This window comes from Neofelis nebulosa, chromosome 8 (assembly GCF_028018385.1).
Source record: "Neofelis nebulosa isolate mNeoNeb1 chromosome 8, mNeoNeb1.pri, whole genome shotgun sequence".
In the NCBI taxonomy this organism is placed as follows: Eukaryota; Metazoa; Chordata; class Mammalia; order Carnivora; family Felidae; genus Neofelis; species Neofelis nebulosa.
Window position 1 is genome coordinate 104,838,374 of NC_080789.1, and position 15,874 is coordinate 104,854,247.

Consider the following 15,874-nt stretch of genomic DNA (forward strand, 5'->3'; position numbering starts at 1 on the left):
GACAGGAGGTCTGTTTCCACGTCCCTATCTCAGTGACGCTCCCTGCTAGCTCTAGATGTGTTGAGAGGGCAAAGGGGTCCAGAGGGCTCAGAGCCCTCACTCACCTCCCAGGCCCCAATGGCAAGGATCACATTGCCTTGTATGTGTGCACTCCTTCAGCACATGCTTACTGAGCACCTGCTATGTTCCAGATGTGGTGTTTGGTTTACAGAAAGCAACAGACCAAGGAAGCTACAGTCTCCACCCACAGAAGCTGAGTCTAAGAGGAAAGACAGACTCAGAAGCAGACAATTACATGTGCTTCTCTGTGGTCCACAGCAGCTCCACCATTTATTTCTAAAAAAAAAAGGCAAAGATTAAAGACCAAAAATATTTACTGCTTGTTTCAAACACTTCCAGGATCTCCCTTCACAAGGAGTAAAACCCAAAGACCTTGCCAAGGAAGGGGGTGTTGGGCTGCGGAGGAAGTTGGATTGCCTGGCCCCCACCCTAGTCTGGGCGGCTGGCCCGACCAGGATCTAGCCCCTGCTGCCTCCGTACCTTAGCCTGTGCAGCTCTTGCTCTCTGTACCTGGCACACACCTCCTCTCTGCACCTGCCCTGCACCCAAACCTCCCTGCCTCTACTCAGAATGCCTTCCCTCACCTTCCCCGGGCGGGAGAGGCTTTCCCAGTGACTCTCAGCTCCCCTCACTGCCGTGAAAGCACTTGCCATGGTCTGCACATCCTGTTATGTGCTTTGTTTCCCTCCTCAATGAAATGTAAGCTCCCCAGGGACCGCATCTGTCTTGGTCAGTGATATGTTCCCAGTGCCTGGCACAGAGCAGAAATTAAGTAAATATTTGCTAACTGAATGAAAAAAATGCATTAATACTCTAAGCAAGTTAGTTTACTTCTCTGTGCCCCTTTCCTCATCTTTCAAAGGGGGACAGCACAATACCCACTGGGTGAGGATTAGAAGAGGTGACAGGGTGCCTATGTTCTGGTACCATGTCACAGGTGTCCAAGGGGTCAGGAATAGAAGGCTTCTGCCGCATAAGGGCAGGTGTGGTTAACCCTTCTGCATGAGAAGGGGTGAGTGCACACCAGCTCCTGAAGAATGTAACAGTTCTCCAGTGGGAGAAGGGCAGGGCACAACTGGCCAGGGGAACATTTGGTGCCAAGGCCGAAAGGCAGGGAAGGGCACCCACCTCGGGCCGCAGGGCAGTCAGTGTCAGAGATGCCTAGCAGGAGAGGCGGGCCAGGCCAGGGCTCCCACTTGCCCCCATGGCCGCAGTCTGCACTGCACCAGGGGAAAGGCACCTACGTCTGCATTCCTGTGGCTGACTGGCCTGGAACTTACAGCTGTAAGTACATGACTTTCCATTAAGCTACTGAGGTCAGGTCATAAAGAAAAGGGAAAATGCACAGCCAACACTTGGCCCCCACACCTGCACTGACTCCTTTCCACCCATAACACAAAAGATCATCTCCTTGACTCGTGCATTTGTGCCACGGCCAAGAGGCTGCTCACACATCCTTCCTGCATATTTACCTAGAGGTTCACAGTCAAGCTAGAAGTGTAGGCATAAGGTGCCCCTTATCCAAACAGCCTGAGGGGAAAGATGCGGGGAGAGGGCAAGGCTTGTGACAGTGACTAGGGGTGGGGTGGGACAGGCTCACACAAACCCGCCCACAGACACGTGAGCACACGTGGTCTGCTCAGACACTCCCGGACCCCAGGCCCCACCTCCACATCACATCTTTTGATGCGAGCCGGCCCCGCATAGAGTGCAGTTATGTAACTTGGCACGAGGTCTAGCAGCCGTCCAGAGGCGTCTGCTTAAAGTTGCTTCTTGATGAGAAGTGGCAGTCCTGGCCTGTGAGGTAGGAAACTGGATAGCCAGCTTCTTTTCCCCATCTGGAGCACTGGCCAGCCCTCATCCTATCTGCTGATCTAAACACTGCTTATCTAAACCCTTTAAGGGGCAGCCCCTCTCAATCGCAACCTCTTCCCTGGATCTTCCACACCCTGCTCTCTACCATCTCTGAACTCCAGTTTCTGTGAGGACCAGCCAACCCCACTTAAGAGTTATCCAATCTGGCTTTTTAGATTGCGAGCTCCTGCTATGAATAATAATGTATATTTATCAAACATACTTATGTGCTCGGCACTATGCTAGGCACTCTACGTATACGAGGTAGGTACTCTTATTATACCCATTTTACAGATGGGGAAACTGAGGCATAGTGACATTAAGTAACTTGCCCCCCAAGGTCACATAGCTAGTCAGTGGCTGAGTGCCAGGATTCCAATCCTAGCTGTTTGACTTGAGCCCTTGATCCTAACCACCATAACACCTCCTAAATGCTATTTTACTCACTTTTGTATTCCCATAATATATCTCCCTGAGTGCTGGACACAAAGTAAACACTGGTAGGTTGAATCTTCTTCCCCTTCTGCTCCAGGTTGCTGGAATTGTGGTTCCTGCTGTGGATGATAACAGAGGGCCACTAGATGGCAGCAAAGAGCCAGGCCCAGGCTCCCCTGAAGGAAGGGAGGGATAAACTAATTAACAACACTTAATTAGTGCATCTTGCACCAGGCACTTTTATAGACATTAGCTCTCTTTCTCACTAAGGCCTTCTAAGGTAGGTACTATTGCCTTCCCTTTTAGAGAGAGCAAAGGACACTAAGGCTCAGACAGGTAGAGAAATTTGCCCAAGGTCAGACAGCTAAAAAATACCAGGACTGAAGCCAGGACCACCAAAACCCTAAGCCCATGCACTTCTCAAAAGAGATGAACCAGGGAACCCTTCACTGGTTCCCTCAAGGCCCAGAGAGGGTTTCACCCCCCTCCTCCACCCACAGGGAGTACAGAAACTACTACTGTCTGGGGAGGGAGTGGACAGTCTGGACTGACTCCGAGGCAGTCACCACCCAGCAGGCACCCCGGCTGGGGGTGGAGGGGAGCCCAGGGAGGACTCACAGATCATCAGAACTGTGTGGTCTCAGAGACCACTGGTGCACTGCAGACCTCTGACCCATTTTCTTGGCCTTCACCCCCCACAAAGGATGCTGTGTGATACCAGCCTCACCACCTAAACTCTGCAGGCTGGCTTCCATGCCACCCCTCTCACCCTCCCTGTCTCAAGCTCCTATGATCTGCGACAGCTACTCCGAAGCAGCCAGCATGACCATGGAATCTATGCCCACTGGGGATGGACGGATAGAAACTATCTAGAGAGCTCTGGCTGTGTCCCCTTCCAACCTTTCCAACAACTGTTACCTCCACACCCCAAATCCGACCCCCGGGCTGGACCAAGCCTCCCTGCTAACTGTGCTGGGGAAGGGGCAACAGAGGTGGCCAGGGCCGTGCACAAGTCCCGCACGTGCACACATGGATATGCACAGAACCCACAAGCCTATCCTCAGGCCTCCCAGGGTGACCAGCAGCACAGTGCAGGGCTCGATGACAGCAGAGGAGGAACAGAGAACCCGCGAGCCTATCCTCGGGCCTCCCAGGGTGGCCAGCAGCACAGTGCAGGACTCGATAGCAGCAGAGAAGCCATCCTATCTTGAGCTTCAGCATCTGGCGACGTTCCTGGCTGAGTCCACTGGGGATTTCGGGAACTGCTTCTGGCTGCTTCCCAGTCGGTTCCCCTTCTCCCACAGTCCCTCCCGAGGCTCATACAGCCAGATCAGGTCCTCTGAAAATACACACCATCTTGGGTTTATTTGGGATTGGGCATTGCAGGTTCAGGCACAGTTTGTTCCTGGATAGGAAGAGTCATGACCTCTCAGCTCTCCTGGCACTTCAGGGGCCGCCCCCACAGATCCCCTCCCCATGTCCCTGCACACACGATGTCACTTCCCCCCTCCCTGCTCCCTGAGTCTCTTATTCTTTCACCAGCCGGTAGATATGGTGCTGAGCCCCGTGCTCGCTGGCTGACACCTCAAAGACATAAGCAACGCACAGCAAGGTCTCTTGCGTGTCTCTGTTGGTGACCACCTGCAAGTGATGAAAAAGATGAAAAAGGTGAGCCCCAAACAAGGGCATGCCAATTGCTCTACCTACCGATCCGCTCCCACCCCACACGTGCGGGGCCCCTGTCCCCTCCACACACACACACCTGCAGGATGGTGAAGTTCTCCAGCACGCTGTTCATCATGTATTTCTCGGGCAGGTGCTTCAGCTTATGGATGAAATTGATCATGTACTCGCAGAGTGGGGACCGATGAATGCGGTATGAGTAGTGGCCATTCTCATAGCGGGCATACTCGGTCTGCAGGACCCAGGGAGCAGCGGAGGCTTAGAATCTCTTTGGACGACCTCCAGCCCAGGCCCAACTCCACAGGGAAGCTCCATGACCCACTCACTCTCAAGTAGGAAGAAAAGGCAGGAGGCCTGGAGGCCCTTGAGAACAGAGCCCCCCTCCTCCCTCAGTGATAGGCAGGCCAGGTACAGGAGGAAGGAGCATTGAGTGTAGCAGCACTAGGCGAGATGGGACAGAGCGATGACTCAGTCCTGACTGCACACTAACACACGCTAACGTGCACAAATGACAGCATGTAAACAGGTGACACCCGAACCGGATTGCTGGGCTGCATCAATGTCAATTTTCTGGTGGCCAATATTATGCTCTAGTTATGCAAGATGTTGCCCGATTAAGGGTACATGGGGTTACAATTGCATTGCGTGTGGAACCATAATTATCTTAAAATAAAATTTTATTTAAAAATAACTTCAAGAGGGGAGCCTGGGTGGCTCAGTCGGTTAAGCGGCCGACTTTGGCTCAGGTCATGATCTCACGGTCCGTGGGTTCGAGCCCCGCGTCAGGCTCTGTGCTGACAGCTCACAGCCTGGAGCCTGTTTCAGATTCTGTGTCTCCCTCTCTCTGTGACCCTCCCCCGTTCATGCTCTGTCTCTCTCTGTCTCAAAAATAAATAAACGTTAAAAAAAAAAAATTAAAAAAAAAAAATAACTGGAAGAGCATCTTATAAACTACTATTGCTGTGGAGTGGGGTTCAGGCACTGGTGTGTTTCCAAAGTCCCCAGATGACCGAAGGTGCAGCCAGGGCTGACAAGCCCTGGGATGGGGGGCACAGTCTCTTCCCTGGTGCCAGCCCGGCGTCTGTGTTTGACATGAGGTGGGTTGCCAATAGGTAACAGACTTATTTATGAGGGGAAGAGCTCACTGACTCACACAAATCTGGGGAAAGAGGTGGGGTGGGGGGGACAGGGATGAAGGCCAACCTGAAGCAGCAAGGGGCCTGGTTTAACAAACATATGGGGAGGGCTCCTACCTCCACTTTCTCTACCACCTGCTTGCCGAAGGAGCAGACCTTGGTGGAACAAGTGATTATCATGTTCTCCGGACTCTCATATTGGCTGGAGACTCCGTAGAAGGAGCTGCCTTCATCCTCGATGTTGGTGTTGAGGTCTGCCTGGAGGAAGACACAGGGAAGACAAGCAGTGGACAGGTGAGTCAGCAGGGGCTCCACCAGGGGTGGAGTCAGAAAGAAGCCTGGGGCCACAGTCCAGGTTCTAGGGCCAGGGAAGACATCAGGAGGGCCTAAAAAGAACTTGGACAGTAGGATCTTGGAAAGCTTCCACCTTTCTCCATATCCAGGCCTGGTATAAGATCAGGTTGTGTTGTCTAAACAATGGAAAAAGAGAACACTGGCACCTGTGTTAGTTTCAGGCCTCTGCTACCCATTTAGGCACCAACACACCCAGCAGGTGGGGCCCCCAATTTTGTCCTTAGGACTTCAAGTCCTATAGTCTAAGGCTCTGCTCTTGTTAAACTGCAAACATCTGAATCTATATCAGTCATTTCTATTTTAGTATGAATTTATCAGATCCTCTCCAGAGTCCATCCTAATGGTGAAGTAAGCGTGGGAACAGAAAGCCAGAATGGGAGACTGGCAGAGCGGAGAGTGGGAGGGGGTGCTGGTACATGGAGGAGAAGCTGGGACTTGACTATGTCTCATCCTCCAGTCCAGCTGGCCACTGGACCCTGCCAATGCTCTTTTGGAAATGGCTCTGGGGGTTGGCCTCTCACCCATCTCTACAGCATTACTGAGTCTAGCTACCCTTGACCTTCTTACATCTCTGTTTCAGCCTCCAGACTAATCCCAACACCAGTCTCCTTCCCTCTGGTTCATTCTCTAACTTCTCAGAGTTCTCTCCGAAAAACAAGTCTGATTGCATCACCCCATAGTTAAAACCCTCTCACCGAGCCCCTTGCCATCAGAGAACACTGCTCTCACTCTCCAGCCTGGCTTGTGAGCCTCTGGTCCTCTAGATCAGCTTCTTGCTATTCTCCAACACACAGCTTTTCCTCCCCTCCTGAAAGCAGAGCCCGAAGCATCTGCTTGATGTTGGGTTGATTAGAAAAGGTGGAGTAAGATTCCTGATTTCACACACGGATCTCGGCCTCGGTCTGATCAGTGAGGCTCCCTGACCACAGGCCCCGCCCAACACCACACAGCTGACAAGGGATGGGTCCCAGGTCTTCAGGCTCCGACTCCAGTGCTTACCCAAATCTGGCAGAGTTACAGGACAGGGAGGGAGACACTGGATGAGATAATTCAGTGCCTTGGAGACTCTGAGGCAAGAACTGTATTTCAGAAGCCCTGAACCACTTGGGGGTCCCTATCCCCAGAACTTAGGCCCCACATCAAATCATTCCATCCGAACCAGGGGTGCTAACAGAGCCACTTAGGACCCAGAACAAATGCACAGATTTAAAAAGGTTCATTCTGAGGGTGGAGCCTCTCGTCCCGCCTACACACTTATCTGAAATCACTGCCAAGCTGGACTCAGAGTGAGCCCTGCGGATGCAGTAGAAGCTCTAGACCCTTGGTGTCTAGATCCTGACACCAAGGACTCTTCTGCACAAAATAAGGGGATCCCCAGAACCCCAGGAAGCCTCTGGCACCATTTAGAGCCAGGCACAGGCAGTTCTGTTACTGGCCATTAGGGGAAGCTCAGTCATTATTTTTCTCTACTTTGGGGAAAGAAATTTTCCAAGAACAAGAACATTCTCTAGACTGGTGGAGGGCATTGAATGTCTTACGGCACAACAGAAATATTATGTAGCCACAAAAACTGTTGAGAAGGACCTGTATTTACTATTGTGAATTGACTACAACAATTGTTAAGTGGAAAAAAAAAAAAGCAGGTTATGGTTATGGAACAGAATGTGGATGTGTTCCTTTTATGATGAGAAAAAGAAAAAAGGGTGTTTTCATGTTGAATAGAATGGCATATGTTTAGTGTAGTCTGTGATGGTTTTAATGAGGCCACTGGGAAGACAGGAAAAAAAGGAATTACGGCTACATTCAAGTCAATGCTCAGCCTCTGAAATAAACAGCAGTGTTGTGAACACCCTCCGTCCCGCCCCCGGGCTGGCCTGTCTCAGTACTCTGTGGTGGGGATGGGGCCTGGCAAGAGAGAGGGCCCGAGTCTTGGCTGGGGTGGACCAGGCCTCGGTGGGCTGCACACTGACGGCAGCTGGGACTGGCCCAAAGCTTTACAGTTAAGTATAAGGTGAACTGGGCTCAAAATCCAGCTATTTTCCCTGCTAAGTCACATGCTCCTCCTGGGAGACGAAGTTTGCCAGACTTCTTTAAAAAGGAACAGTTTGCTCAAAGTATGCTGCAGCTTTTAGCGCAGGGCAGAAGTGTGAAAAAGAGCTGGCAGGAAGCCCGGCTGCCCGGGAGGGCAGGCACCCGAATACGGGATGATGGGTGCCAGCCAAGTGGTAAGGCCAGGGCATAAGATAGTAGCACTCAGACTATAGCCCCTGCCAGCCTCCTCTTGATTAATGGTGTATGTGTGTCCCACCTACCACAGGCCTTACCATGCCCCTACTGGTTTCTCTTAAATCAACTCGTTCCCTAACTCCATGCTAAGTAAGCAATAATACCCATGAAATCAGTCAGGGATTCTATTTTTTTCTGATACATGTAATAACAACAGCATGACTACTAAAGAAGAAATATTTATTCATATGTCACCTAAAAGAATGCTGTGCACCATGGCTGGGCAGGACTGGTCCAATCCCTCCCTGGTTCTTCCCAGCACACAAAGGTCATGGCTGCCTAGCACCCCTGCAGTGCCCTGGACGTGACATGCCCTTCATCACCTTGTGCTGGTAGGATCTGTTCGGATGGCCGTGGCCCCTTCCAGATGGTAGGCACCCTGCCAGCAAGGACTAAGCTCTCCCAGGGTTTGGACCATACCTGGTGTGAGGTGTGCCTGTAACAAAGGCCATGTGTGGCTGTTCAACCTCTCACCTTTCGGTGGCACTGAGCGGGGAGAGAGATGAGCCCCACACCTCCCACCCCACCCCACCCCTGCCAACCTCCCCCTGCAACCTCCACACCCTCCTCTGTCCCAGGTCTTGGTCAGAGCCCTCCACTCACCTGGCCCTTCCATCTCTCGGTCACCCACTTTATCCTGCTCCCTGCCCCCAGCACAGCCAAGGGGGGTGGGGCTCAGAGAGGCTGAGACATTGTCTCTGCTGTCAAGGAATTTGGAACTTGTAGGACAGCAAGTAGGATAAATGCGATGGTGTTTTGAGTGGTAGAGAGGACAGAGAAAGAGGGAGAGAGCTAAGGAGGCAGTGGGAGAGAGATAAACATCCCGCCAATGACCATCCAAAGTCTGCCCCGGGACCTGCCCTGTGATTATGCTGCACGGATCCTGGAGAGGCAGCCGGGGACACAGACAACCCACTCTCAGCACCCCCTCTAGCCCTCAGTGCCCCATCCTCCTAGTTACTACCCCACCCCCTCCTGCAGCCACACTTCAGGCACTTCCTGTCCACCCTTACATTCCCCCTTACTCTAATAAGCATGGCTTACCTTTCTCAGCCTAAGAGGAAGACTGCCCCCCCCCTCGCCCTCCTGCCCTCTGAGTGCCCCCATGCTCCCCTCCCTTCACCCTATTCATAGCTGTGATGCGGGTGGGCAGCCCAGGCGGGGCCTGGAACAGGTGTGGGGGATCGGGTGACTGACAGATGAGCCGAGACAGCCGCAGCCCAGGAGTGGGGGCCAGAGGGGCTCAGATTCATTGTCATGTGCTGGTATGTGCCTGAGAGAAATGTCAGGGCCCAAAGGGAGCAGCAGGCTGGGATGCAGACCAGTCTGGGGTACTCGCCTCCCTCCAAGGCCTCAGCTCACCTCTGCCCAACATTTTCAATTTACAGACTGGTGTTAACAACCATCAGTGTCTAAGAGTCCTCTCTCCCCCGCCCCAAGGACAGAGGTGGCCTCAGCTGGTCTCCTGTGTTGTGGGGAAGGAGGGAGGGATTCAGCTTCTCAGTCCCTGCTCTAGACCGTGCATGTCACATCCAACAGAGCACAGCCTCACAACTCAACCCCTCCTGCACCCAGATGCCAGCTCCAGCTGGAAATGATTTGTCCCGGCAGCCATGAGCCTAGGAACTAATACCACAATCCCATCAAAGAACAGTAACTTTCAATGGGGGGTGGGCTAGGAGGCTGGGTTGGGGGTATTAAAGTCCTCCTCCAAGCAGACCCTGATCAGCTCCCCAGCATGCACAGTCAAGGCCTAGGCTGGACCAGAAGAACACTGCCAGGCTGGAGAAGAAAGGGAGGCTTTGGGGGAGGGGGCTTTGTTTCCTTGTCTGCTCAGCTCTCCTAACTGTGTGTGGTTGGTCTCACAGCAGCTCACAGCAGGGGAGGGAGCGGCCAGGCAAGTGGGCAGGAGAAGAGAGTTCCAGATGGCTGGGAACGCCAGAGCTGGCTGTGAGGACCCCATGGCTGACCAAAAGTCTCATGGTTAGCAAACAGGAGCATTTATTTTCCCCCATCACAGATTTGTACTCCCTGGTGGCTCTGCCCTCCCCACCCAGGAGGGACCAGATGGCTGCCAAGGTGCCCTGGCTGCTGCCATGCCCCCATCTCCGATTTCACCCGTCCTCACCCTGACCAAGTGTCTGGCCTTCAGAGAGGGCCTGGCTCTAGGGGCTCAGGCAAGGGGCAGGGGCAAGGCAGGCACACAGCCTCCCTTCAGTGCCAGCAGACCCCTCACACATCGGGGTCCTCAGAGAGACAGCCTCCTGCAGGCCCTCAAGAACAAATCTGCTGACTGTTCAGAGAAACAGGCCCAGGGAGGCTGAGATCTGCTTAGGTCATCACAGTTCTCAAGCGGCAGAACGGAGACAAGAGCCTCTACAGCCCAGCTGGGCCCCACTGCTGCCCCCCTGCTCTCCCATGGCACACTGGAAGGGCCCCACTTGTGGCCCACCATGCTCCCCTATATCCTGGTTACTGTCCCGGGATCCTGAGATCTGCTCTGGATTCTCCCACTTGGAAGGTGAGCTCTTGGAAGACAAGGTCCATGTCAGGTCCACACAGTGGGGGCTATGGGCACAGCGCAGAGGCCACAGGGGAACCTGCTGGTTTTTTCCACCCCTCCCTTCTCCCATCAATCCCTGCCTCCTACCTCCCCCAAAACATCAGAAGGAGGGGATGTGGGCCACAAGCCCACAAGGTTGGACAAGAACACTCTAATTCCTTTTCCCTACCCGCCCAACTCTCACCTCTGGCAGGACAATCTTCTTCATTTTCTGGAAGGGAAGTCTGGACTCTAGAAAACTCAAGAGGCCTAAGTGCCCAACTCTACAAGAAATGCGCAGTTAAGTCTGCCATCTCCACACCGCCATTCTCTGCTGTCCCTCAGGGCCTTGCAGATCCTTTCTTAGGCAATCCAGAGCCTTCTCCAATGGGAACAGGGGGAGCACAGGACCCTGAGCAGGGTACACCCCAGGCACTCTGTAAGGTCGGGCAGCTCAGTGTCATGGTTCCGAGCACACACCCTGGAGACACAGTGGGTGTGAATCCTCGTGACCCTGGCAAGCCATTTCACCTCTCTGTGCCTCAGCTTCCCCTCTATAGAGTAAGGCTGTCAACTGAACCTGCCTTTGGGGTTGCAGCCAGGATGGAACATGCTGATATATGTAAAGTGATGAATAGTGCCTGGTGTGATTGTCCACCGACTGCCCTGACCTACCTTACAACATGTAGATCACGAGAACGACCAAAGGAAAAGAGGCTCACCCTGGCTGGATGTCTTAAAGCCAGGCCCCTGCTTACTCTATGCCTCAGTTCTCCCCTGCCTTTGTGAGATGGGAGGCTGAGGATGGTCCTCGTCTGGATGGTGGCTAGAAAAATACAGAATATTACGACTAAAAGACAGGAACTAGTGAAAAGGCCCCAAATATACCATTCACTCCTCCAGGGTACTGTTCCCATAAATGCTTCCTGCCAACTAGGCCTTCCTCTTGATCCGAAATTGCAACCCCAGGGTGACTGAGCCAGTGCTGAGAAGGAGCCACAAATCACCTTCCCAAGTTCCTTCTTCCAAGTCAAGGCTAAGCCTGGACTGATGTGGGGGCCTGGAGGAGGAAGACTCAAGAGAGGGTGCAGCCTTCGCCAAAGAAAAGACCAGAAGCCTCCCTAGACACACAGCAGGAACAGGAGTTGCCTGTACAGTGACAGTGCTAAATGGTAGCCCATGGCAAAGCCTCTTGGCCCCAATTTCCATGTCATAGCTGGAAGGGAGAGTAGGGAAAGGAAAAAGGGAAGTGAGGTGGACTAAGCCCCTCCTGAAAAAAGGGAGAACGGGTCCCTGGGTGGCTCAGTCGGTTGAGCATCTGACTTCACCTCACTCAGGTTACGATCTCACAGTTTGGAAGTTCAAGCCCTGTATCGGTGAGCACGAGCCCTACTTTGGGTGAGCCCTGCTTCTCTTTCTCCCACTCTCTGCCCCTCGTAGGATTCTCTCTCTCTCTCTGCCCCTTGCTCACTTGCACCCTCTCCCTCTCTCACAAAAGAAAAAAAAAAAGGGAGGACAACCTGCTATGTCAGCCTCTCTGGCTGAGGTCCTGAAGAGGCTGACATGCCTGCCTGACCTACCCTATTGGCTTCCAGTCTGGATGGCTAATTATTCAACTCAGGACAACTCTGGCCACTTCCCACCTGTTCAAAACCCTTCAATGATTCCTTATTACTAAAGAGAAGGGACAGCAAATCTTTCTCAAGTGTGCCACTATCTTCCCCCACTGCCTTCACCCATGGCAGTCATTGCCCGTCAATCCAGAACTTTCTCCTTCTAGATCTTCTCAACCCAGCATGGAGGCAAGACCACACCACAAGAAAGTTCAGCAAACTCAAGACTAAAGGCTGGCCAGAGCTAGAAAGAGCCCTGGGGGGCAAAGGAAGCAAAAGGAATTATAATCTAAAGCACCTCCAGAGGGCTTAGAGATAAGAAGTGAGCTGGTGTGCCTGAGAGAAGGCCTCAGTGGCTCTGGCCTGGAGGGACCAGGACAGTGGGGGCAGGGGAGGGACAGGCTTCTACACAAGGAACTGACTGAAAGGCAGTACGAAGGATGGTTAGGCCTCCGGGCCACCTCTCCCACCCTTCAGCAAAAGACCAGGGAAAAATCATCTTCAGAAATTAAACAGGAGGGCTTTGGGCTTCAGGGACCCTGGGCAGGCCCAAACAGGGAAGACAGAATTAAGTGAAACCCGCATAAGAAATGTTTGGTGCCCCCTAGCCCTTCCTGCTACCTCACGCCTCGGATGCAGTGACCACGTATACCCCTTCCAGGGGCACAACTCAAGAAGTCTTCTATGGAGAAACTGAGCCACCTCAAGAAAAAAAAAGGTCTAACAAATATACTGACATTTATTGATTTCCTAAAAAAAAACAAAAAACAAAAAAAAACAGATGTCAAGTCCGACCTTGCACACAGAGCTCCCAATAACTATTAAATATGGGCATGGCATAAACAACAAAAGAACTTCAGACTTCATCAAAATGAAAACCCTCTGTGCTCCAAAGGACACTATCAAGAATGTGAAAAGAGAGCTGACAGACTGGGAGACAAATCTCCAAACCGCACATCTAATAAGGGACTTCTATGTATAATATATAAACTCATGACTCCATAATAAAAGACAATCCAATTTAAAAATGGGCAAAGGAGCTCAAGAAACATTTCTCCAAAGAAGATACAAAAATGACAAGCACAGAGAAATGCAAATCAAAACCGCAAGGAATCCCACTTCATACCCACTAGGATGAGTATAATCACAGAAAATATCAATTGTCAGCATAGGTCTGGAGGAACTGGGACCCTCATACAACTACTGGGGGGAATGTAAAATGGTGCAGCTGCTTTGGGGGACTGTCTGGCAGCTCCTCAAAAAGGTAAAGAGTTGCCATATGACTCAACAATTCCACAAGTGTCTACCCAAGAGAAATGAAAACCTACGGCCACAAAAAAACTTGTCATGAAGTTCACAGCAGCATTATTCATAAAAGTTGGAAACAACACAAAAGTTCACCAACCGATGAACACATAAACGAAATTTGGTATATCCATGCAACGGAGTCTAAGTGAGCCATAAAATGGAACCAAGTACTGATTCATGCTATAACACAGCTGAACCTTGAAAACATTATGTTAAGTGAAAGAAGCCAATCACAAAGGATCACATATTGTATGATTTCATTTATATGAAATGTCCAGAAAAGTCAAAGCTATAATGACAGCATTAGTGGTTGCCTAAGGCTGGGAGAGTGAGCATAGGATGTGGTAGCTAAAGGGTATGGGGCTTATTCTGGAGGTGATGAAAATGTTCTAGAATTGACTGGATGCACAACTCCGTGAATATACTAGAAAACACTGAACTATACATTTTAAGTCAGTGAATGTTATGGCAGGTGAATTATACGACAAGAAAGCTATTAAAGAAATATGGACCAGGGGCGCCTGGGTGGCTCAGTCGGTTGAGCATCCGACTTCGGCTCAGGTCACGATCTCCCTGTCTGTGGGTTCGAGCCCCGCGTCGGGCTCTGTGCTGACCGCTCAGAGCCTGGAGCCTGTTTCAGATTCTGTGTCTCCCTCTCTCTCTGACCCTCCCCCGTTCATGCTCTGTCTCTCTCTGTCTCAAAAATAAATAAATGTTAAAAAAAATTTTTTTAAATATATATGGACCAAAAAATATGACCATTTTAGGAAACTGTCCAACTTAAAATACAGACATCAAAACAGATAGAAAAAGGGATTAAAAGGAAACAAAGAAAGGAGAAGAAACTTAAAAAATGATTCTAACTTTGTATCCCCAGAAAGGAAGAGAAAAACTGTAGTCATGAAACAAGATCAGGATGCACTCAAAGAACAAAAAGGAACTCTTAAAAATGTCATGGTCAAAGTTAAATATCTGACAGAAGGTGGTGCAGAGAATGCCACCATATTCCATTGATCTAATCCACCACTAACTGTGTGATGTGCCAAGATCTTTGGAATGACTAAGATAGGAAAATGCCACCAACTGAACTATGACACACTAGCAACTGAAAGACTCATCCATCTTCTTCTACAGTCACAGAACCCTAATTTTATTGAGAATGGCAGTTTACTCCACCAAAAGAGTACATTTCCCTGGCTCCTTTGCAGCTAGGTGCAACCATACAACATAATTAGGTGCTGTGTGGGACTTCCAAGAAGGCTCCATAGAGGGAATGAAGTTGGCTTCTTCCTTCCTGATGGCTGGAACTGGAAGATAAATATGATGGCTGGAACTCCAAAAGCCATGATCTTGAGGACAGAAGCCATGCACTGTGTATGGCAGACAGTTGGAAAGGAGACGGGCCCCAGTGACTTCAAGGAGCTGCTGGACCAGCCTAGACAGTCCATCTCGACTTACTTTACATGAAAGAAAAATAAACTACATCTTTATGCCACTGTTACTTTGGGTTTTATGAACTATACACTTAGATACACTCTTAACTAATTTAGAAGAATTAGAAGATAAAGTTAAGGAAATCTCCAAGAAGATGAATTGGAAAATCAACAAAAAAACTATAAAATTTATAGAGGATAGGTCCAAGAAATCCAACATTAGACTAACAGGGGTTCTTGGTAAAGAACACAGAGCAAACGGAGGGAAAGAAACAATATAAGTAAATTTCCCCAAATTGAGAAATACTAATGTCACAATTGAAAGTGCCTGGCTTAAAAATTAGAAAGTAAAAACACAGACAGCCCAAAGCTCATGAATGTGAAACTTAAGAACATAAGGGATAGAAAGGAAAATGCAAATTTTTCAGACATAAAAAACAAAAACGAAACCCAGTGGCACAACAAAGGATAGAGAATTAGGATATCATGAGACTACTAGTGTTTGAAGACAACGGAGCAACACATTGAAAAATGATTCTTGCAAATCCTTTCTGGGAAAATGATTTACGACCTAGTTTCTCTACCCAAACTATTGATCTGGTCCCCAAAAACAGGCATTCAAACAGGCAAAGACTTAGAACATTTATCTATCACACATTTTTTTCTTAGGGAGGTACTAGAGAATGTTTTCCAGCAAAACAAGCGGGACACCAAACAGAGAGAAACAGGAGATCTGGAAAGCCATAGATTCAATACAGGAGAAAAGTGGAAGCAGTCTAGGTGTAGAGAATAACCAGTTCAGATTGGAGCAGAACAGAGGCACCCTGGAGGAAAATCTCCAGGAGAAAGGGTAAACTGATGAATGATCTGATAGCATTTGGGGAAAAACTTAATAAAAAAAAAAAATTTATATGATGGTTATGATGGAACAATTTGTAAAATTTTAATAATAGGTTTATTTAGAAATATGCAAGTAAGAAAGCCATTTATTTGTAAGAAAAAAACAAGAAAGTTGTACAAAAAATAAAACGTGATCATAACACATAATTACATCATAAGCATTATTCTTGGCTCTCTGGTAGTCATTTTGCATGGTCAAAAATGTAAACATTTTATTGCTTTTATTAAATTATACAACTTACTGTATATGATAGTACTGAGGTGATGAGG

General features: G+C 49.9%; 1 protein-coding gene across 7 annotated transcripts in view; it reads right to left on the reverse strand.

Annotated features, from left to right (window-relative positions):
* Positions 1-340: 340 nt before the first annotated feature.
* Positions 341-15,874, reverse strand: part of TEAD4 (TEA domain transcription factor 4) — a 68,806-nt gene continuing 53,272 nt past the window's right edge. For all 7 annotated transcript variants that reach the window (XM_058744025.1, XM_058744027.1, XM_058744022.1 and 4 more), the window contains 3 exons: positions 5,286-5,426; positions 4,112-4,264; positions 341-3,990 (listed from right to left, as the gene is read on the reverse strand). In XM_058744025.1, the coding sequence (XP_058600008.1) occupies positions 3,877-3,990; positions 4,112-4,264; positions 5,286-5,426 (408 nt within the window). In that variant the 3' untranslated portion in view covers positions 341-3,876. The remainder of the gene's footprint in view (positions 3,991-4,111; positions 4,265-5,285; positions 5,427-15,874) is intronic.